A 21,746-nucleotide genomic window follows, 5' to 3' on the forward strand; every position below is an offset into this window, starting at 1 on the left:
TCCTAGCAGCCCTTCTCCAGCTCGGGTTGTGCCCCCGTTTTGAGGCAATAATCTGTAAAACTGGTCCAAACAGAAAACTCCAGACAAAGGGATGCTGCGGAGCCCACAGAGGCACACAGGTCACACCCTGGGGAGTGGAAAGCACATCCTGGATGTTGGGAGGGGAATGGCCACGGAATGAGAGGGCTCTGGCAGGGATAGGACATCCAGAAAGACCCGGACAGGTGGGACAGTGGGAACCTCAGAAAGGTCAAAAAACCAAGTGGGAGGTCTGGCACCAGGGTCAGGGCAATCCCAGCACAAATCCAGGCTGGGAGGAGAAAGAAGGGATGGAGACCAGCCCTGGGAGAGGGATTTGGGGTGTTGTGGATGAGGCTGGAATGTCCCAGCCCAGAGCCCCTCGAGCCCAGGGCTGATCCCAAAGGAAAGGTGGGAATTGTGTCCCTGTGCCCCTCAGGTGAGAGCCCACCTGCAGAGCTGCCCCAGCCCTGGGGCCAGCAGCAGGAGGACGTGGAGCTGCTGGAGAGAGCCCAGAGGAGGCCCCGGAGCTGCTCCAGGGCTGGAGCCAGGCTGGGAGAGCTGGGAATGTTCCCCTGGAGAAGGGAAGGCTCCAGGCAGAGCTCAGAGCCCCTTGCAGGGCCTGGAGGGGCTCCAGGAGAGCTGGAGAGGGACTGGGGACAAGGGACAGAGGGACAGGACCCAGGGAATGGCTTCCACTGGGAAAGGGGAGATTGGGCTGGGATCTTGCAAGGAATTCCTGGCTGGGAGGGTGGGGAAGGCCCTGGCACAGGGTGTCCAGAGCAGCTGTGGCTGCCCCTGGGCTTGTCCCAACCATCTCCATCCAGTTCCATCCAATTCCAACCAGTTCCAGCTGGAGCCAGACAGTCCCCTGGTTGTCGTGGTGTCCCAGGGCCCTTTGTGACACGGGGTTGTGCCGTGCCCAGAGCCCTTTGTGACCTTGGGGACACTGCCAGGAACACCCCTCCCTCAGGAGGCCGCACTTCCCGGGATCCCTCAGAGGATCCCCCAAGCCCTCTGAGGCTCAGGATCACGGAGATGGCGGAGAAGGCAAATCCCAAATCCCAGCCCAGGAAGGGGCAGGCGACCCCCCAGAGAAGGGGCCAGGTGAGGGAGGGGACAGGAGGGGACACAGGGAGGGATGGGATGGGATGGGATGGGATGGGATGGGATGGGCCAAGGACTGCTCCCCACAGCTCCTCCTGCCTGCAGGTGGGACCCAGGGAATAACGGGTGGGACATGGGGGAATCACAGGTGGGACACAGGGAATAACAGGTGGGGACACAGGGAATTTCAGGTGGGACATAGAGAGCCACAAGTGGGATATAGGGACCTTCAGGTGGGACACTGGGAATAACAAGTGGGACACGGGCAGCCAGAGATGGGACACAAGGAAACCACCACAGGTGGGACACAGGTACAGGTGGGACACAGGCAACTAAACAAGTGGGACACAGGGAGCCACAAGTGGGACACGGGAACCGCAGGTGGGACACAGGGAACAACCAGAGACGGGACACAGGGAAAAAACCACAGGTGGGACATGGGGAACAACCGGAGATGGGACATAGGGAAAAAACCATAGGTGGGACATGGGGAACAACCAGAGATGGGACACAGGGAATGGCAGGTGGGACAGTGGCAGGCAAAGGTGAGACACAGGTACAGGTGGGACACAGGAACAAACCACAGGTGGGACACAGGCAGCTGAAGGTGGCACACAGGGGCAGTGGGACACAGGGCATCCAGGGCTAGTCCCCCCGTGGGATGAGGCTGCCAGGGCCACCCAGCCCGGAGAGCCCGTGGGACACTGGGAGCCACCACGGAGCCCTTGGGAGACCCCTGGAGATGGCACCCAACACCTTCCCCAGGCCAGGAGCCACAACAGCAGCCAGGGCCAACCTCACTCGCCCTCTGTCCCCTGCAGGTGGCCGTGCCCCACGCCAGGCTGGCCCAGGAGGTGACAGCTCCTGCCCGGCCCGCACGTGACCCCGGCACCAGCCACCAGCCACTACCCCCTGCGCTGGCAGCACCCCTGGCTGCTCCTGGCCGGAGCAGGGCCCCAGCCAGCGGCCACGGCAGCCCAGGGACAGCCACGGTCACGCAGGGCCGGGCAGGGGACCCTGGGGACAGCACGGAGCTGGCCCAGCGCAGGGTCAGGGTGGCCCGGCTGACCGAGGCCGGGCTGAGGCAGCTGGGGGAGATCTCCAGGTACCAGCGGATCCTGGATTGGCTGGAGAGCACCTTCGGCAGCAGAGCCGAGGTCACAGCCGAGCTGCAGGAAGAGCTGGATGGATTCTGGGAGTTCCAGGAACGTGAGAATAATTAGGGTGGAAAAGGCCCCTGGATCGAGTCCAACCGGACCGAACTCCACCACGGCCCCCAGGGCCACGTCCAGCCCCTCCTTGGGCGCCTCCATCACTCTGAGGGACAGGCACCAAAGGGAAAGCTGAGACAGCAGAGCCAGACCCTGCTCAGGACAAGCTGAAATAAAGGAATTCCCACAGGAATTCCTACCACTGGGACAGGCTGCCCAGAGAAGCTGTGGAGCTCTGTCCCAGTGGGACACAGACCTGAGAACCTCCTGCAGCTCCGTGGGGAGCTGGACATGGTGATCTCCAGAGCTTCCCTCCAACCTTCATCCGTGGTGCTGTGAGGATGGGGACACCTTCCCTATGGAGCTTCTGGATGTGCTCCAGGGACCACGGAATGGCTTGGGCTGGAAGAAACCTTGAAGACCATCCAGTTCCACTCCCTGCCGTGGGCAGGGACACCTTCCATTACCCAAAGTTTCTCCAAGCCCCGTCCAACCTGGCTGTGAGCACTTCCAGAGTCTAGAAACAAAACTGAGATGAACCTTCCCACCCAACACCTGTGGAAAACACGTCCTGGAGCATCCCAATAAAGAGTTTTTACACAGATCCGCCCTTGTCCTTTGGTTAATACCTGAAACCATGACAAGATGCAACAGGAGCAGCTTTTCAAGCCTCTGGTTTTCCCAACAAGTTCGTATCCTGAAGGATTCCATGGGGTTTCAATCCCACACCACAACCACGGCCGGGGCAAGACGGAGTCGGGAGAGGGGATTTAAGGGAAGAGCCAAACCCCTGCTCCCCACACAGCCCCCGTGGGCCGCGCCGAGGCTGCGAGGAGATGATTCAGCCCCCACAAAAAGGTGAAACCTGAAGATCAGAAGTCCCCCAGACCTCCAGCTCCCACCTTCAAACCATAAAAGAGCTGCTTTTCTCCACAGCCAAACCCCGTGGATTCCAAAGGATCCACGGAAAACCCTCTGCGAGGGCAGCGCCGCCCTTGGGAACATCCCCAACCTTTGTGTACAGCGATTTCGGAGCTTTCCCATCCCTTTCCACACAACACAACCCCGAAACCCCTTTTTTTGTGGGAGTTTCTCCCATTCCCCGCTGCTCTGGCTGCTCCCGGAATGCAACGGCAGCGTTTGTTCATTGTGCAGATCCAGCCTGGCTTCCAGGTTTTCCTGAACAAAGGACTGAAACAGGGGGGAATATGCGTCAGAAGCCCGTCCTGGACGTTGCTCACCCTTTTTTCCTGCACAAATATTTGTAAACATGTGGAGAATTCGTGTCCAGCCGGCTTCGGGACCCTTCATAAAACCAGGGATTTATTGCAAACAGGATGGGAATCATTTCCCAGCTCCCGGTGCTTATAGGGCTTTAGGATGAGAAACATAAAGAGCAGGAAAACAGCGGCTGCAGCTGGGCTCCGAGCCCTGCTGGAGAGGGATGGAACAGAGGCAGTGTGGATTTACAGCTCCAGAGGCCCCCACAAACCCCCTCCCAAAAAATAAAATAAAGGCTGGAGTTTCTGGGCTGCACAGGAGAATCCCCCAGGGTTTATTTATGGATGGAGGTTCAGGGATAGGCTGAGCTCAGCTGAGCTGAGCCCAAGGATCTTCCAGGAGTGCTCAGCCTGGAGAAGAGGCTCAGGGAGGACCCTGTGGCTCTGCACAAGTCCCTGGCAGGAGGGGACAGCCGGGGAGGGTCAGGATCTGCTCCCAGGGAACAACAGGAGAATGGAAGCAGCTATGCCATGGGAGGTTTAGGATGAAAATTTGAGGAAATTCCTCATGGAAAGGGCTGCCCAGCTCTGGCAGGGCTGGAGTCCCCATCCCTGCAGGGATTTCCAAGCCCTGTGGACGTGTCACTTGGGGACATGGGACAGCAGTGGCCCTGGCAGGGCTGGACTGGGTGACCTCAGAGGGCTTTTCCAACCTCAACAATTCCATGATTTGATGGTCCGAAGTCTCCCCTTGCAATCTCGGAGTTCCTGGCTGACACATCCTCATTTCCCACAAAGAGGGACAGAACCCTCCCAGCTTTCCTTCCCTTCATGCCCTATTCCTGTCATTTTCCCATGATTCCCACAGCTGGAGCCAACGCCACTATGGGCAAGACCTCAAATTTCAGGGATAATCAGGAAAAACTGGAACTGCTCACCAGGGTCGGATTTGGGTCTTCCAATGTCCCCAAGAAGTGGCACAGAGAGAGGCTTTGGTTCATTTTTAGGAGTCAAAATAAGCCCTAAATGTGGAATATCAGCATCAGTTCAGTGGGACTGGGCCAGCTGGGGAAGGAGAGGAGGGAGAAGGCTGAGGAAGCACATCCAATCCTGGATTCCAGAACAGATGGACCCAGGATCTTCTTGGAAACACTCAGCAAAACAGAGCAAGGGACAAAATGCAAAAGGAGGAATTAAAATCAATGAAATGGGAAAAAAATTCCACAGAGGGTGGTCAAATGTTGGAGCAGAGAGGCTGGGCAGCCTCCAGCCTTGGAGAGCTTCAAATTTTACATGGAAAGGGCTTGGAGATTCCTGATTTTACTTCAAATTCAGCAAATTTAGACTTGGACCAACTTTTCCACGAGCTGTTCCAATCTGAATTGGGTGCCCCTGCCATTGGGATTAGATGGGATTGAAGGTTCCTTCAACACAAACCATTCCTTTATGGTTTGAATCCACAACCAGAGGATGGGAAAAGAGTGGGAATTCACCATTTCCCTTTGTGCTAAACTGAGTTTTACCTTAGAACACAAACGTTCTCCAGGGAAATTCCTTCCAAATCACTTCACTTCCGCCCCTATCACTTGTTATTTTTGCGATATCTCCCTTCTGGACACCACCACAGAGTCCTCTGGGGCAACTGAGGCGTTTTCCAAACATTCCTGGGACCCTCCTGAGCCCCAAAGCCCGGAAACAGCAAATCTTGGGAAGAGCCTTCCCACGCCTGCACAATGCGAGGAGCGGGGCTGGAACTCAGCTGGACCCTGAACAAGGTGAACATTCCCAACAAAATCCCCATGGCCTTGGAGCTCCCTGCATCCAGCAGCTCCAGAGTGGCTAAAATTCCTTCAAAAATACCTTGGAATCGAGTGGGAAAAGGTGAATGCTGCAGTAAAGGCTGAAAAAATGATGGGAAGAATTCCAGAACTTTCAGTCCCTGAGCTGAGTCCACCTGGGACAGAATTCCAGGAGAATGGAGGAGAAGGGGAGTGGGGAGAACCAGGATATATTTAAGCAGGAGTTATGCCAATGATGTGCTGGCACAGCAGGATTTGGGGATCCTGGGAAAGAAGAGGGTGTCCCTAACCTTAACCAGACTTTAATTCTTTTAATTCTTAAAATATTTCTTTTCCACAATATTCCCAACCTAAACGTGGATGTCCCTGTATGGATGAGGCACAGTTGGATAAATAAATAATGAGTGGGGTGGTCAGTTCCAGAGGGTTGGGATCAAGGAGCTCAGGGAGTCACCCCAAATGGAGCTGGGGACCACGGGGACCACGGCAGGGCCTGTCCTGGGACATGTCCGGCTCCACTCCGGGGGCAGTGACCTGGAGGAGCCACAGGGAACTGCCAGGAGCTCCTCAGTGACTCCAACCAAAAGGGAAAAGTCACAGGATCATGGAATGATTGGAAAAGATTGGAAAAGGTCTTTAAGATCATCGGGTCTGACCATCCCCAGCACAGGCAAGGCCACCACTGCCCAGTGTCCCCCAGTGCTACATCCACAGGGCTCTGAAATCCTGCCAGGAATGGGGATGCCACCCCTGCCCTGGGCACTTCCAAGGCCTTCCCATGAGGAATGTCCCCAGTGCCCATCCTGAGGCTCCCCTGAGGCCGTTCCCTCTCCTCCTGTTCCTGTTCCCTGGAGCACAGCCCGACCCCCCGGCTGTCCCCTCCTGGCAGGAGCTGTGCAGAGCCACAAGGTCCCCCCTGAGCCTCCTTTGCTCCAGGCTGAGCCCCTTCCCAGCTCCCTCAGGAATTCTCCAGCCCCTTCCCAGCTCCCTCAGGAACTCTCCAGCCCCTTCCCAGCTCCCTCAGGAACTCTCCAGCCCCTTCCCAGCTCCCTCAGGAACTCTCCAGCCCCTTCCCAGCTCCCTCAGGAGCTCTCCAGCCCCTTCCCAGCTCCCTCAGGAACTCTCTAGCCCCTTCCCAGCTCCCTCAGGAACTCTCCAGCCCCTTCCCAGCTCCGTTCCCTGCCCTGGCCACGCTCCAGCCCCTCCAGGGCTCTCCAGAGCTGCCCCAGCACTGGAGGTGCCCCAGCAGTGCCGGCACAGGGGACAAGGGCAGGACAGGACAAGTTCTCAGAGAGGTTCTGTAGTCTTGGAGGTTTTCAACACAAGATGGGATAAATCCCTGAACAGCCTGGGCTGATCTCAGAGCTGCTTCCATGGAATCACGGAATGGTTTGGCTGGGAAGGGACCTGAGAGCTCATCCAGCCCAGCCCCATCCATGGCAGGGACACCTCCCACTGTCCCAGTCTGCTCCCAGCCCCAGTGTCCAGCCTGGCCTTGGGCACTGCCAGGGATCCAGGGGCAGCCACAGCTGCTCTGGGAATTCCAGCCCAGCCTCTCTCCACCCTCCCAGCCAGGAATTCTCTCCCAAGATCCCACCTATCCCTCATTCCAGGAGGTCAGACCAGAAACCCCCCAGATCCCTCCCCAGGGAGTGATCCCATGGGCCACCAAACACATTCCATCAGTTTCCCCCAGTCGGGGCAAACAGGGCTGGCCACTGAGAGCGGGATGGGATTGAGGGGATGAAACCAGCCCTAAATCCAAACCCCCAGGATATTCCCAGCCCTGGGAAAGCGCTGCTGCTGCTCCCCCTCCCCTCAGCTGACGAGGAGTCTGCATCCAGGCTATTGCAGGAAAACCTCCCTGGCTCAGGGTGGTTTTTTTTATTTTTTTCCCCCCCTTTTCCATGTCTGTTTTCCAAGGGGAATATTTCAAGCCCTGTGATCCTATCAGGCCGGCCCCGAACCAACACTGATTTCTCCACCGCCGCTTTGATCGCAGCCAAGCGCTTTTCTCCCGGGGGAGAAAAAAAAAAATAAAAAAAAAAAAAAAAGGAGGTCAGGGGGTTAAAGGAGCGCTGTGACAATTGTGACAATTCCCAAAGTTCAATCCGCTGCCACCAGGGCCCGGCGCGGGCCAGGCTCCATTAGCACGTAGGACAGGGTGGTTATCACAGGTCACTGACACCGGCCCGCTCTAATGGCTTTTCCTGTGGCCTTATCAATGCCGTGCACAAAGTGGCTCCCCCCAGCCTTCCCCTATGATCTCAGAGCTCTGTTTACAGCTATCTCCCCGCACCAGGCACCAGACGCTGAGAAATGCCAGGACACGGCCATGGGACAGGCTGCAAAGTGCCTGAGATGAACAAGGAGTCACCAGAGAGGGATATTTTTTTTTTCCACTCTGTGTGCCCTGCTCCTTTCCAAAAAAAAAAAAAAAAATTAAAAAATTAAAAAAAAAGTTTTCGAGTTCTCAAGGAAAACTCGACAAGCCCCAGCTCTGAAACTGAGGAACCACAGAGTTTCCATGGTGGGGTTTGTGTTGCACTGTGGAATAAAAGGAACAAGTGGTGCTACAAAGAGAAAAAAGGTTTGGTTTCATCTGAAAGGCAGGGCTGGGTGGCTCTCATTGTTGGAGCTGTGGTTCCTAAAGGAGAATTTAAATTGTTTTGCACCCTCTGCAAAGCACAAATATTTTTGGTGGGGATGCTGAGCCCCCAGGAGGGTGGGGAGGGAGTGGGAGCCCCAACCCCACAGACGAGCTGAGCCCCCCTTCCCAATCCCATCCCGAAAAAGCAGGAAAAGGAGGATTCGGGCAGGCAGCACCAGCAGCATCACGCCTGTGAGAGGAATTAAAATTATTTCAGTGCAGGTCTGGGAGAGCCAGGATCCACGGGATCCCCCATTTCCAATGGAATCTGCTCCAGGTGGGAATTCCACAGGTTCACCTTGAGCCCAGGGACCCCTGAGCAGCTCCTGCAGCAAGTGATTCCAGTGATAATCCCAAAAGAAAACCTTGTTTCTCTTCCCAAGGCTGTGCTGGCTGGGCACTAGAAGATACAAAACTTGTCCTCCCCTAAAATTCCCAAGGAGAGCTGTTCCAAAAGGATACAGACTATCCACCCTGACAAGATATTCCTACGCCGATTGTTTGCAGTAAAATAGGGGGGCTATTATTAACTGTACTTTTCTTTTTTTTTACCTTTTTAATGCATTTTGTGCATCAAAGCAGCTCGAGGGTTGGGGGAGAGGTGGCATAGATAAAAATGTCAGTGGTGAGATAGGACAAATTTATAGTAAATCCCTGTCAGCTCCCATTTATCTAAATTATCCAGCTCTGGATTCTCCAGAAATCCTTCAGCAGCTCCAGTTTTTAAGGCTGTTTTTACCTCAGAATCCGCTCCCTTTTTCTTTCTGCCTTGTTGCCTCTGTTTTTGGACACTTGTTCTTTCCCCTAAAATGACCCCTTTGTAGCTGGGATCAAAGAGCTGGGAGTGTCGATCCCAGTGTCTTCAGGAACATGTGAAGAACCTCAAAGTAATTGGGAAGCAATTAGCACAGAGCTAAAAAAACCCACCCCGCCGAGGCAGAGCCTAAATGAGCGCTAACAGGCACCAGCCCCGCTCGGGGAAGACTTTAAGGGACTTAAATCACCCTCAGCTGCCTCCTGACAACTTTTTGGGAGCACCTTCAGTGCAGCCCACTCTGCCTTGAGTTTTTTTGCCTTTTTTTTTTTTTTTTCATTCCTTTCTGCTTTGGGTTCACTCTTTGCTTTCTGCCTCGCTTGCAGCTTAGGGGAAACATGAAACACAGAACTGCTTTTCATTTTCTGTTGTGTAAAGCGAAGCCATCCCATGTCTTGGCCTGGAAATCCAAGGCACCCAGCAGCTGCTGAGATGCTCCTGCAGATAAACCAGCTGGCCCAGGCCTCACCTCTCCTCCTTTATTTTGGATATCGATCAAAGCAGCCCCAGCATTACACAGACTTTGGTCAGAGGCAACATAAAAGATCGACCCGTCAACGGTGAAATCACGTTCTGGGTTTGTTCTTTAGGTCACAATATTGCCGTTTTCCACGGCTCCTCTGCCAGGAGGGATGGAGCTGATGCCACCAGCCCAGGCTGCAGGTGAATGGCCTGAGATAGGCAGGGCTGCTGAGCTCGGCCTGGGCTGGGCTTAGGGCTCAGGGTCAGCTCAAACCAGGCCAGGCATTGCCCACCTGACCACGAAATTCCCATCTTTGGATTTGGCTCCCCTTCTTAAATCCCCAATTTCTTCTTAAATTCATAAATTCCCAGGCTGGTTTGGGATGGAGGCACCCTGAAGATGTTGGGATGTTTTGTTTAATATCTTCAGAAATCCAAACCCTCCCCACTCCCATCTCTCCCTTAGGCAGCTCCTTCCCCTCCAGGAAAGGAATTGGGATGAACAATCCCATAAAACATCCCAGGAGAGCCTGAAATGGCTGAACAGAACCTGGGCTGGGCTTAGGGCTCAGGGTCAGCTCAAACCAGGCCAGACATTGCCCACCTGACCACGAAAGTCCCATCTTAGACTTGCTGCCAGTCCCTCTCCTTAAATTGTTCAGAGATTCCTGGACTGGTTTGGGATGGAGGCACCCTGAAGATTTTGGGATGTTTTGTTTGATATCTTCAGAAATCCAAACCCTCCCCACTCCCATCTCTCCCTTAGGCAGCTCCTTCCTCCCCAGGAAAAATTGGGATGAACAATCCCATAAAACATCCCAGGAGAGCCTGTCCTACCCCGCAGCCGCCACCACGCCAAGGTCCAGCTCTCAATTAACCCCCGCCTGACCTTCCTTCACTTTCTTTCCCCCTGCTCTGCCCTTCCTGCCAAAGTTCAGCGTTTCCTGGAAAAGTCTCCATGCCTGTTGGATGTTGTCCTTCGCCTTGGTTGCCGAGGGAAGGATTTGCAGGATTTACAGGTGCCTGGCCCCCTCTGGAAGCCCATGACCGCGGGCTGACCCCCCGGTACAATATGTGAACTCCTGCCCTGCTGATAAGGCTGCCAGATAGGAGCAGGAGTTTGCAAATAATCCTTTGGGAATTTATAAGCAGCGCAGCCATAAAACCGAGGTGACTGGAAGGTCGATTTCACTAAAAATAATAAATATCTCAATGTTTATTCAACGTGGGCCTTTTTAACTGCAGGCCAAGCTCTGAGATAACGCCATTGTAAATGACAAATATTGGGAGTTTTGGGGAACTATTACATTATGATCCTTCCGTCTGACACTGCTGGGGCCGTTCCCTCGATGCTGTGCAGGATCTCTGACATGGCTCCACCCGAGCTGGGCCTAGAAAGCCAGGCCAGGACTCAGGCTCAGGTCAGCAAAAGGGCAATTTGCTGCTCAGGGAGTTTTGTATCCTGCTCCTGGCTCCCTAAAACACCTTCCCTAGAGCTCAGCTCTGATTTCTGCTCGTTGTTAGCTTGCATTCCTGTTGGTAGGGTCTGGGCTGGGGATGAACAGGAGGAATGGGAGCAGGCACAGGAATGGGAGCAGGGGCTGGTCCCAGCTCAGGGTGGGGACAGAGCTGCTGGCTCTGAACTCCTGCCCTGCTTGAACCTCTCCACGGAATCCCTGAGTTTGGAAAAATCCTCTGGGACTGAATCCAACCATCCCCAGCCCTGTCCTGTGTCCCCAAGCGATGCCTCAGGTTTCAGCTTTTCTATTTTTCACATTCTGTGCTGCTTTAGTGTGCATTTCTGAGCTTCATATTATGGGATGATGAGCTCTCATTAGAAAGGAGGGAGACAAAACAATTCCTTCTCCAGCTGGGGACCAAGGACAGATGATCCAAATCTCAGCCCAGGAGCACAAACAACGTGGGCTGGGGAGAGAAAAACAAGCAGGATGGGACTGCACGGGCTAAAGCTGGAATGGGACAATGAACTGCAATGTGCCAATGGAGCAGAGCTGATCACAGTGAGAGCCCCCGGGAGCGCTCGTGCATTTTGGGACCATTTGGGTTCATCTTGGGTGCAGCCCTGGCTGGGCTCTGGTGCTGCCCAAGGTGGATCCAGAGGAGATCCTTTTAATGAATCCCTGTTTTATTCTGTGACTCTGCCCAGCCTCTGCTCCAGGGCAGCCTCACAAGGCAGCACAAGGGCCACGTCCCTGCAGGGATGGGAACTGCTGGAAAACCTTTCCACAAAGAAATTTTCCCAATACCTGACCTAAACCTCCCCTGGCCATTCCCTCTCATCCCATCCCATGCTCCCCCCTGTCCCTTGTAGGGACACCACCACCCAGTCCCCTGCACCATTCCCACCTCTAGAAGGAGGCAATCCCACCCAGATCCATCCCATGGATCTGTTGCTTCCCCCAACACATTTCTAAGGATCAATCCCTCATTCTGATTCAAAAGTGAAGCAGCAAGACAAAAAAAAATCCCCAATGCAGAAACAAGCCCATTTCTGTTATGTGAAGCAAAGCAATTCCATGTCTTGGCCTTGAAATCCTTGGAATGCAACCATTTGGAATGTTCAAAACTGCCCCATCCACCAGCAGAAGCTGCTGACCCTCCTCAGAACACCTTTGTGGACAATCACACCAGCAAATCCATAATAAATCCAAATTCAGTCCAAATTAAGTCCATATTAAATCCAATTTAAATCCATAATAAACCTGTATTAAACCCATACCAAATCCATATCAAATCCATATCAAACTCACACCCTCGTGTCAAACCGAGGCCTGGCTGCTCCTCCAATGGGATTCCCAACCCCGTCTCCATGATCCATGTTTCTGCCTGAAGTTTCCCCAAATAAAGTGGCACTTTCAGCCACACCCCCAGCCTTTCAGCTCCCTCCTAATTCCCAATTAACAAACTCCTGCTCCAGCTCCCAGCTCTGCCTGGAGAACTGGGATACTCCTCCAAGATAAACACAGCCACACATTCTGGGGAGGGAAACTTCTCATTCCAAGAAAATCTCACGGCAATGTGGCCAAATGACCTAATTATGAACAGATGAGGGGCACAAAAAGATGTTTTATAGGAACGGGGTTTCTGACAGTTCTTTTCCTTCAGCAAACTCGTGTGGATCGCTGGAGACGCCGGGAACTGGGAAACAATTCCCTCTCCAGGCTGGCAAGGGAGGAAAGCTGGCAACACAGAGCTCCTTTCATCTCCTGCCTGGCATTTGGGTTGCCCAACCACAGGGGAAGAGCCCCACAACAGCTCCTGGGCTCCAACGGCCCTGGAAAAGGGATGCAGGTTCCTTGGGATGGCACAGTCAAGGCCCAGATGCTGCTGGAAGCATCCCTGAAACCCAGAGTTGGAGAATGAGTTCCAAAGGTCCCTAAAAAGGGACGAGGCTCCACAGGTTCTGTGGATCAGGAGATTCAAGGCTTGGATGCTTCCCTGAAATTCAGACTTGGAGGGTGAGCTCCCAAGGCCCTGGAAAAGGGAAGAGACTCCATAGGTTCCTCATAATGGCAGATTCAGGGTTTGGGTGCTCCTCGAAACATCCCTGAAATTCAGAGTTGGAGGGTGAGCTCCGAATTTCCCTAGAAAGGGACGAGGCTCCACAGGTTCCTTGGATCAGGAGATTTATGGCTCGGATGCATCCCCAAAATTAAAATTTGGAGGGTGATCTCCCAAGGCCCAGGAAAAGGGAAGAGACTCCATAGGTTCCTCGTAATGGCAGATTCAGGGCTTGGGTGCTCCTCGAAACATCCCTGAAATTCCAAGTTGGAAGGTGAGCTCCAGATGTCCCTAGAAAGGGATGAGGCTCCACAGGTTCCTTGGATCAGGAGACTCAAGGCTCAGATGCTTCCCTGAAATTCAGAGTGGGAGGGTGAGCTCCAAAGGCCCTGGAAAAGGGATGAGATGCCGTAAGTTCCTTCGAATAGCAGATTCAGGGCTTCCATGCTCCTCGAAACATCCTCGAAATTCAGAGTTGGAGGGTGAGCTCCAAACGTCCCTAGAAAAGGATGAGGCTCCACAGGTTCCTTGGATCAGGAGATTCAAGGCTCGGATGCATCCCCAAAATTAAAATCTGGAGGGTGAGCTCCCAAGGCCCAGGAAAAGGGATGCACTTCCTTGGAATGGCACAGTCAAGGCCCAGATGCTGCTGGAAGCATCCCTGAAACCCAGAGTTGGAGCATGAGTTTCAAACGTCCCTAAAAAGGGATGAGACTCCACAAACTTTTTGGATCAAGAAATTCAAGGCTCGGATGCTTCCCTGAAATTCAGGCTTGGAGGCTGAGATCCAAAGGCCCGGGAAAGGGGATGAGACTCCATAAATTCCTTGTAATGGCAGATCCAAGGCTTCCATGCTCCTGGAAACATCCTTGAAATTCAGAGTTGGAGGGTGAGCTCCAAACATCCCTAGATAGGGATGAGGCTCCACAAGTCCTTTGGATCAGGAGATTCAAGGCTTGGATGCTGCTGGAAGCATCCAAAAAATTCCCAGTTCAAAGTTGGAGGATGTGCTCCAAAGGTTCCTTATCTGCCTTCCTTAGAAATTAATATTTTAAAAAATCAATGTACGCAGAATTCCCAGGAGCCAGCCTGTGGAAACAGGAGCTCTCTAGGATGGCTCCAAGGAACCATTTTCAGTCAAAAAACAAATTCCTGGCACAATCTGCAGGAATTTTTCCCTCAGGAATCTCAGAGTGATCCGGGCAAGAGTGGATTTGGGGATGGCAGCAAAGCTGCTCCTGTCAGACGGAGCTGGCAGGGCAGTGAAGGTCTCCAAGGTGCAGCAAACGATCCATTTCTGAGGAATTCCACCCCAAAACTCCTCCATTTCCATGGAAAACAAAATTAACTGTGGCCAAAGAAAAATTCTTGGAGAAAACAGAATCAGAATCTTACCACCTCCTGCCCCAAACTCTCCCATTTTTTCAGGGAATAACAAAATTGCTGCGTTCCAAAAAAGTATTCTTGGAGAAAATAACATCAGAATTCAAACAATTTCTCCCCCAAAACTCCTCCATTTGTATGGAATAACGAAGTTACTGAATCCAAAGAATCCTTGGAGAAAATGGTATCAGAGAATCCAACCAAGTCCTGCCCAAAACTCTCCCTTTCCCACAGAATAACAAAATTAATGAATCCAAAGAGGAATTCTTGGAGGAAACAGCATCAGAATCTAGCCAATCCCTGCCCAAAAACTCCTCCATTTCCAAGGAATAATGGAATTACTGGATCCAAAGAGGAAATCTTGGAGGAAACAAGGTCAGAATCCAACCAATCCCACTCCAAAACTCTCCCATTTCCATAGAATAACTAAGTTAATTAATCCAAAGGATTCCTGGAGAAAATGGTATCAGAGAATCCAACCAATTCCTGCCCAAAACTCATCCATTTCCATGGAATATTGAAAATACTGCATCCAAAAAAAGTATTGTTGGAGAAAACAGTATCAGAACCCAACCAACTCCACCCCAAAATTCTCCCATTTCCATGGAAAAATGAAATTACTGCATCAAAAGAGGAATTCTTGGAGCAAACAGCATCAGAATCCAACAAGTTCCTGTCCAAAAACTCCTCCATTCCCAAGGAATAATGGAATTACTGGATCCAAAGAGGAATTCTTGGAGAAAACAAGGTCAGAATCCAACCAATCCCACTCCAAAACTTCCCCATTTCCATAGAATAACGAAGTTAATGGATCCAAAGGATTCCTGGAGGAAATGGCATCAGAATCCAACCAATTCCTGCGCAAACTCTCCCATTCCCACAGAATAATTCATTTTCCTTGGAGCAAACAGTGTCAGAATCCAGCCAGTCCCTGCCCCAAACTCCTCCATTCCCATGGAACAACAGAATTCCTGCATCCAAAGAGCAATTCTTGGAGGCAAACCCAACAACTAAGAAATAGAAACACATTAAAAATTACGGATTTGTGACAGCAGGAGAAAACTCCCTTTGCATTTCTGTGCCCTGCATGAAGGAATTCTACAGGTTTTCCCCAAATCCGTCCATCCCTGGCTTTTTCCCTCGCTCAGCGATGCACATCCCAGGATAAAGGACGGAGGGGCAGATCCATGGAATTCCCCAAGGTAGAAAAATCCCAGATTCACTCACCAGGACGGAGTAGATGTGGAGGCATCGATAGACCGGGGAGAAATCCACCAAATCCTGGGCTCCAGGCACCTAAACCAGGGAGAAAATCCATGAAAAGCATGGGAAACTCACCAAAAATCCATGTGTGAGGAAGTAAAACTGCAAAAAATTTAATTATGGGTAAGTGGAGCACTAAAATATCACAGACAGACAAGTAAAATCCTATTAAAAAATCACATTTAAATAAGTTTGTCACTCCAAAAAATCACATTTAGGTAAATGAAACTATGAAAAAAAATTTAATTTCAATAAATGTCACTAAAAATCCCATCTAGTGAGTGCAACTCAAAAATTTCACTTATAAATAAATAGAACTGCAAAAAATCCAAATGTGGGTATGTGGAATTCTAAAATATGACAGACAGACAAGTAAAATCCTAAAAAAAAATCACATCTAAATAAGTTTGTCGTTCCAAAAAATCATCACATTTAGTTGAATGAAATTATTAAAAAAATAAAATTTAAATAAATGCCACTAAAAATCCCATCTAGGTGAGTGCAACTCAAAAATTTCATTTATAAATAAGTAGAACTGCAAAAAATCTAAATATGGGCAAGAGAGACAACTGAAGTCCTAAAAAAAAAAAAACAAATATAGATGAAAGTCCCTCCAAAAAATTTAGGGGCGTGTAGCTCTAAAAAAATTAAATTTAAATAAGTGTCAGTCTAAAAAATCCCATCCAGGTGAGTGTAGCTCCTGAAAATTCATGGATAAATAAGGATAACTGAAAAAAAAAATAAATATGGATAAGTGAAACATGGAGAGAAGTGAAATCTTAAAAAAAAATCAAATATAAATGAATGTCACTCTAAAAAAACACATTTGGGTAAATGGAATTATAAAAAATCGTATAAATAGTATTTGTTTTATCAAAATTTATGTTAAAAATCTAATTTATCAAAATATTTTATCAAGAATTATATAGACTGCTGTCACTCCAAAATGTCACTTTTAGGTGAGTGACACTCTAAAAAATTCAAATTTTAATAAATCCCATCCTAAAAAAAATATCACATTTAGGAAAATGAAACTCTAAAAAAATCACACCTAAATCAGTGTAACTCCAAAAAAGTCACTTTTAGGTGAGTGTAGATCTAAAAAACTCCAACTTGAATAAAATCCACTCTAAAAAAATCACATTTAGGTGAATATAACTCTTAAAAATTCAAATAGAACTGAATTGCACTCTAAAATTCACATTTAGGTGAGTTCAGCTCTAAAAAAATCTCATAAAAATTAATGCCACTCTAAGAACTCAAATTTAGGTGAATGAAACTATAAAAAAATCACATCTCTATCAGGGAAACACCAAAAAAATCACTTTTAGGTGAGTGTAGATCTAAAAAATGCTAATATTAAATGAGTCACTCCAAAAAAATCACTTTTAGTTGAGTACAACTCTAAAAACGTCAAATATAAAGAAATTCCACTCTCAAAAATCACATTTAGGCATATGAAACTATAAAAAAAATCACATATATAAAAGTGTAACTCCCAAAAAAAGTCATTTTTAGGGGAGTGCAACTCTAAAAAATTCAAATATAAATAAATTCCACTCTAAAAAAATCACTTTTAGGTGAATATAACTCTAAAAAATTCAAATAGAACTAAATTCCACTCTAAAAAATCACTTTTGGGTGAATATAACTCTAAAAAAAATCACATTTAAATAAGTTTATCACACCAAAACATCATTTCTAGATGAGAGGAGCTCCAACACCAGTGGGTCCAGGGCAAAGCCAAGATTCCAGGTATGGAAAAATCCATTTAATTCCTGGGGTCTCCCCAGATATTCTGATTTTCCAGGGCTTGGAAGCAGGCAAATGTCCTTTAATGTCAGTTTTGCGCCACTGAAATCCCACGGAACGCTCGGACTCATTCCAAGCCCAGAATCCAACGGATCCTGGCACCAGCCCTGCCGCTCCTCATGCAACAAAAAGTGGGAAAAAAGGCAAAAAGCAGGCAAAAACCCCAGTTCATTCTTTGGATTTCACGTTCGATTTGCCTGAAAGCTCCATTTGGGTTTGATTTTTCCCGGTTTTTCCCCTCGGGAAGAGGCGCCAGGGAGGCTCCGGGACGGGGACGAGGAAGGGAATTTGGGATGGGTGGGATCAGAGGGGGAATTTGCATTTTGTGTCCTTTGGAGATGTTCCCTCGGCGCTCCTTGGCCCGGGCTGAAAGCTCCGGCACCCAAAATCCCGGGAAAAGGGAGCGTTCTGTTGGCACGGGGTGGGACGAGAGGCAGGGATGAAAGGCCCCATGGACAGCCCTGGGAATGCTGTTGTTTTTGGGTTTTAACGAGGCTGGCAGGGAGCTGGGGTGAGGAAAGGGCAGCTCGGGGCTCGGGGAGGATTTCCAACCCCGAAGCGCCCGGGCAGGGTCCTGGAGACTCCTCAGCAGGGATGGGGAGGGAAAACTGGGACTGGGGGTAAACTCCTCCGTGGGGTGGGAATGGAGCTGTTAAAGGATCGCAGGGGTGAGGGAAATCAGTCCTGGGGGCTGCAGAGGGTCCTGGCTGGAGCTGTAACGGGGGATCCCAGGATCCCAGACTGGTTTGGGATGGGAGGGATCCTAATGGGGGGACCCTGAGATGATCCAGGATGGGATTCCCACCTCTGTACCCGGAGGATTTTGTGGGATAAACTCCTCTCTGATGTGGAGCTGGAGTGAAAGAATCCCCTCCATGCATGGAAAATCAGATCTCAGCACTGCAGAGAGTCCTGGCTGGAGCTGAAATGGGGGATCCCAGGATCCCAGACTGGTTTGGGACGGGAGGGATCCTAATGGGGGGACGCTGAGATGGTCCAGGATGGGATTCCCACATCTGCACCTCCAGCTTCTGCCTCTGGAGCTGCTCTTGGAGCAGCCCAGGATGGTGGGAGTGTCCTTGGCCATGGCAGGGCTGCAATGGGATGGGATTCTGTGGGATAAACTCCTCTCTGATGTGGAACTGGAGCGAAAGAATCTCCTCCATGCAAGGAAAATCGGGCCTCAGCACTGCAGAGGTTCCTGATGGAGCTGAAACGAGGGATCCCAGGATCCCAGACTGGCTTGGGATGGGAGGGACGCTGAACCCCATCCCATTGTGATGGACACTTCCACCATCCCGGGCTGCTCCAAGAGCAGCTCCAGAGGCAGTGCCTGAGGGTGCAGGTGTGGGAATCCCATCCTGGATTATCTCAGGATGGGCTTTAATGTCCCTCCTTTAATGTCCCTGGCTGGGAGGGTGGGGAGGGGCTGGGCTGGAATTCCCAGAGCAGCTGTGGCCGTCCCTGGATCCCTGGCAGTGTCCGAGGCCAGGTTGGGGTCACCTGGGACAGTGGGAGGTGTCCCTGCCCACAGCAGGGGTGGAATTGATGATTTTTAAGATCCCTTCCATCCCAAGCCGTTCCATGATTCCATGAAATTCTCCCTCTGCCTGGATTAACACATCACACAATGACCCTGTCTCACATTCACAAATTCAAGTGTTTATCTGATACTTCAATACTCAGACACATCTAAAAATTCACTGAATTTAGCCCTGAAGAAGTGCCTGCATTTCCCGAGCCAGAGCTGCACTGCCAGCGCTCCCAACAATCCATAAATCCCTGATTTTTGGGACGTGCTCATGCCACGGGAGCTCGGGCTGCCCCAGGCCAGGACTGATGGCTCCCCTGACACCCCCTCCAGCCCAGTCTCGGGGTTTTATGCCTCTTGATTTCCAGAACAAAGGATTTATTCATCTTGTCCCAAAATTTCCCAGTCCACACAACATCAACCTCCCAATCCCATTCCCAAATCCTGCAGCAGGCACGTTCCCAGAGCTGGGAGCGGGGCAGGGCTCTGGAAACACCCAAAGCCCTCCTGCAAGTGGGGTTCAACAATCCCTGCAGCACTTTTAACCCCTGGAAGGTGAGTTTTCCATGGAAACGTGCAGCCCTGGCTGCCACCAGCACAGGGATGGCTCAGCGTTTAGGGAAGTTTGCTCTGGGATTGGATAATTTGGGATGGGAGGGTTAATTTGGGATTGGAGGCTTAATTTGGGATAGGAGGGTTAATTTGGGATTGGAGGATTAATTTGGGATAGGAGGGTTAATTTGGGATAGAAGTGTTAATTTTGGGATATGAGGGTTAATTTGGGATAGGAGGGTTAATTTGGGATGTGAGGGTTAATTTGGGATGTGAGGGTTAATTTAGGATAGGAGGGTTTGGATCTCGGATCCTTGGTGGGTTTTGGTGGAAAAGCAGGACACGAGCACGTGTTCTGTCCCTCAGTGAGGATAAAAAGCCTCCAGACCGGAACACCAGGAATTCCAGAGGAGCCAAATCCGGGGATTTGGGAACCATCCCGGAGTCCCATTGATGGAAATGCCTGGATGGGCTGGGGCAGAGGGACACGGGACAGGACACAGAACCCGCAGAGGCTCCACTGCAGGACAGGGCAGGGACCGGGGGGGCTGCAGGTGACACAAACAGGAATTGTCCCTAAAACTCCACTGCTGCCACCAGCGACGGCTCTACTCCAATCCAGCTTTGGAGTCATCAGGAAAAGGATCTGGAGCTGCTGGAGACAACCCAAGGGACATCAGGGAGCTGGAGCCAGGCTGGGAGAGCTGGGAATGTTCATCTAGAGAAGGGAAAGCTCCAGGGAGAGCTCAGAGTCCCCCCTGAGCCTCCTCTTCTCCAGGCTGAGCCCCTTCCTAGCTCCCTCAGGAATTCTCCAGCCCCTTCCCAACTCTGTTCCCTGGCCCTGGGCACGCTCCAGCCCCTCCAGGTCTCTCTTCTCATGCGGAGCCCAAAACTGGAATGGCTCCATTTCTACCCGAGATATGTTTTTGGCGAATAAATAAATAATTTTCTTTCCAAAAAGGACAAATCTCCAGGAGGATTCACTCTTGTGACCCAGGGACAGGGAATGCCTGGACCTGTTCCAGGGCAGGTCAGGCTGGAGATCAGGAAAGGTTCAGTGCTGGCACTGCCCAGGCTCCCTAGGGAATGGGCATGGCCCCGAGGCAGCCAGAGCTCCAGGAGCCTTTGGACAGCGCTGCCAGGGATGCACAGGGAAGGATTTTGGGGAGTCTGGGCAGGGCCTGGGGTTGGATGGATGATCCCTGTGGACCCCTTTCCATTCAGGAGATTCCCTGATTCTACGAGGAGGGAACACAGGAAAGTCAAAGCTGATCAGGAACAAACCGCTCGCTTTTCCCTCCGCCATGGGAGCTCCTCCATGCGATCCATCCATGGGAGCTCCTCCATGGGAGCTCCTTCATGGGATCCATCCATGGGATCTCCTCCATGGGGGTTCCTCCATGGGATCTCATCCATGGGGGCTCCTCCATAGGGGTTCCTCCATGGGATCTCCTCCATGGGATCTCCTTCAGGGGATCTCATCCATGGGGGCTCCTCCATGGGATCTCCTCCAGGACACCTGCCAGGTGCACCCGGGGGTCCCGTGGCTGCTGCCCCATCCTCACTGTGCTTCATCACCACGGACAGCGGCCACTGCCCCTCCTGGGACCGGGACCAGGACAGGACAGCCCCCCCTGCCCATCCCCAGCTGCAGGGCCACCTCCTGTGAGGTCACCAAAGTGCCACCACACCAACAGGTGGGATTCACCTGCCTGAGATACGCCAGAACCATGGAATCATGGTTCCTTAAAGGACCCTTAATCCCATCCCACCCTATCCATGGGCAGGGACACCTCACACTGTCTCAGGTGGATCCAAGCACCAAAGTCCAACCTGGCCTTGGGCACTGCCAGGGATCCAGGGGCAGCCACAGCAAATCTGGGAATTCCAGCCCAGCCCCTCCCCACCCTCCCAGCCAGGAATTCCTTGCCAAGATCCCAGCCCAATCTCCCCTTTCCCAGTGGAAGCCATTCCCTGGGTCCTGTCCCTCTGTCCCTTGTCCCCAGTCCCTCTCCAGCTCTCCTGGAGCCCCTCCAGGCCCTGCAAGGGGCTCTGAGCTCTGCCTGGAGCCTTCCCTTCTCCAGGGGAACATTCCCAGCTCTCCCAGCCTGGCTCCAGAGCAGCGGGGCTCCAGCCCTGGAGCCTCATTCCATGCTGATGTAGGAATGTGGAGCCCACCCAGAGGGTCCCAGAGCAGGGCCCAGGAGGGCTCAGGGCAGACCCCACAATTCCATGCCCGTGGAGGAAGGTGTGACCTCACTCTGCTTTGGATCACAGTAGCTGTGGAAAGGAGGGAATGCATTTGCCAGGAGAAAACAGAAAGCCCAGAACCACTTGAACAACCCCGACTTCAAATTTCCAGCTTGTCCTTGGTCCCCTCCCTGGCTGCTCAGGGGCTGTCA

General features: G+C 51.5%; 2 protein-coding genes across 6 annotated transcripts in view; both read right to left on the reverse strand.

Moving 5' to 3' along the window:
- Positions 1 to 21,746, reverse strand: part of EXOC6B (exocyst complex component 6B) — a 290,871-nt gene that overhangs the window by 131,253 nt on the left and 137,872 nt on the right. For all 5 annotated transcript variants that reach the window (XM_068189179.1, XM_068189178.1, XM_068189176.1 and 2 more), the window contains one exon: positions 15,414 to 15,482. In XM_068189179.1, coding sequence (XP_068045280.1) covers positions 15,414 to 15,482 — 69 coding nt within the window. The remainder of the gene's footprint in view (positions 1 to 15,413; positions 15,483 to 21,746) is intronic.
- RAB11FIP5 (RAB11 family interacting protein 5) overlaps positions 1 to 21,746 on the reverse strand; it is a 447,460-nt gene that overhangs the window by 82,590 nt on the left and 343,124 nt on the right. The window lies entirely within an intron of this gene.

Source organism: Anomalospiza imberbis, chromosome 4 (assembly GCF_031753505.1).
Source record: "Anomalospiza imberbis isolate Cuckoo-Finch-1a 21T00152 chromosome 4, ASM3175350v1, whole genome shotgun sequence".
Taxonomy (NCBI): Eukaryota; Metazoa; Chordata; class Aves; order Passeriformes; family Viduidae; genus Anomalospiza; species Anomalospiza imberbis.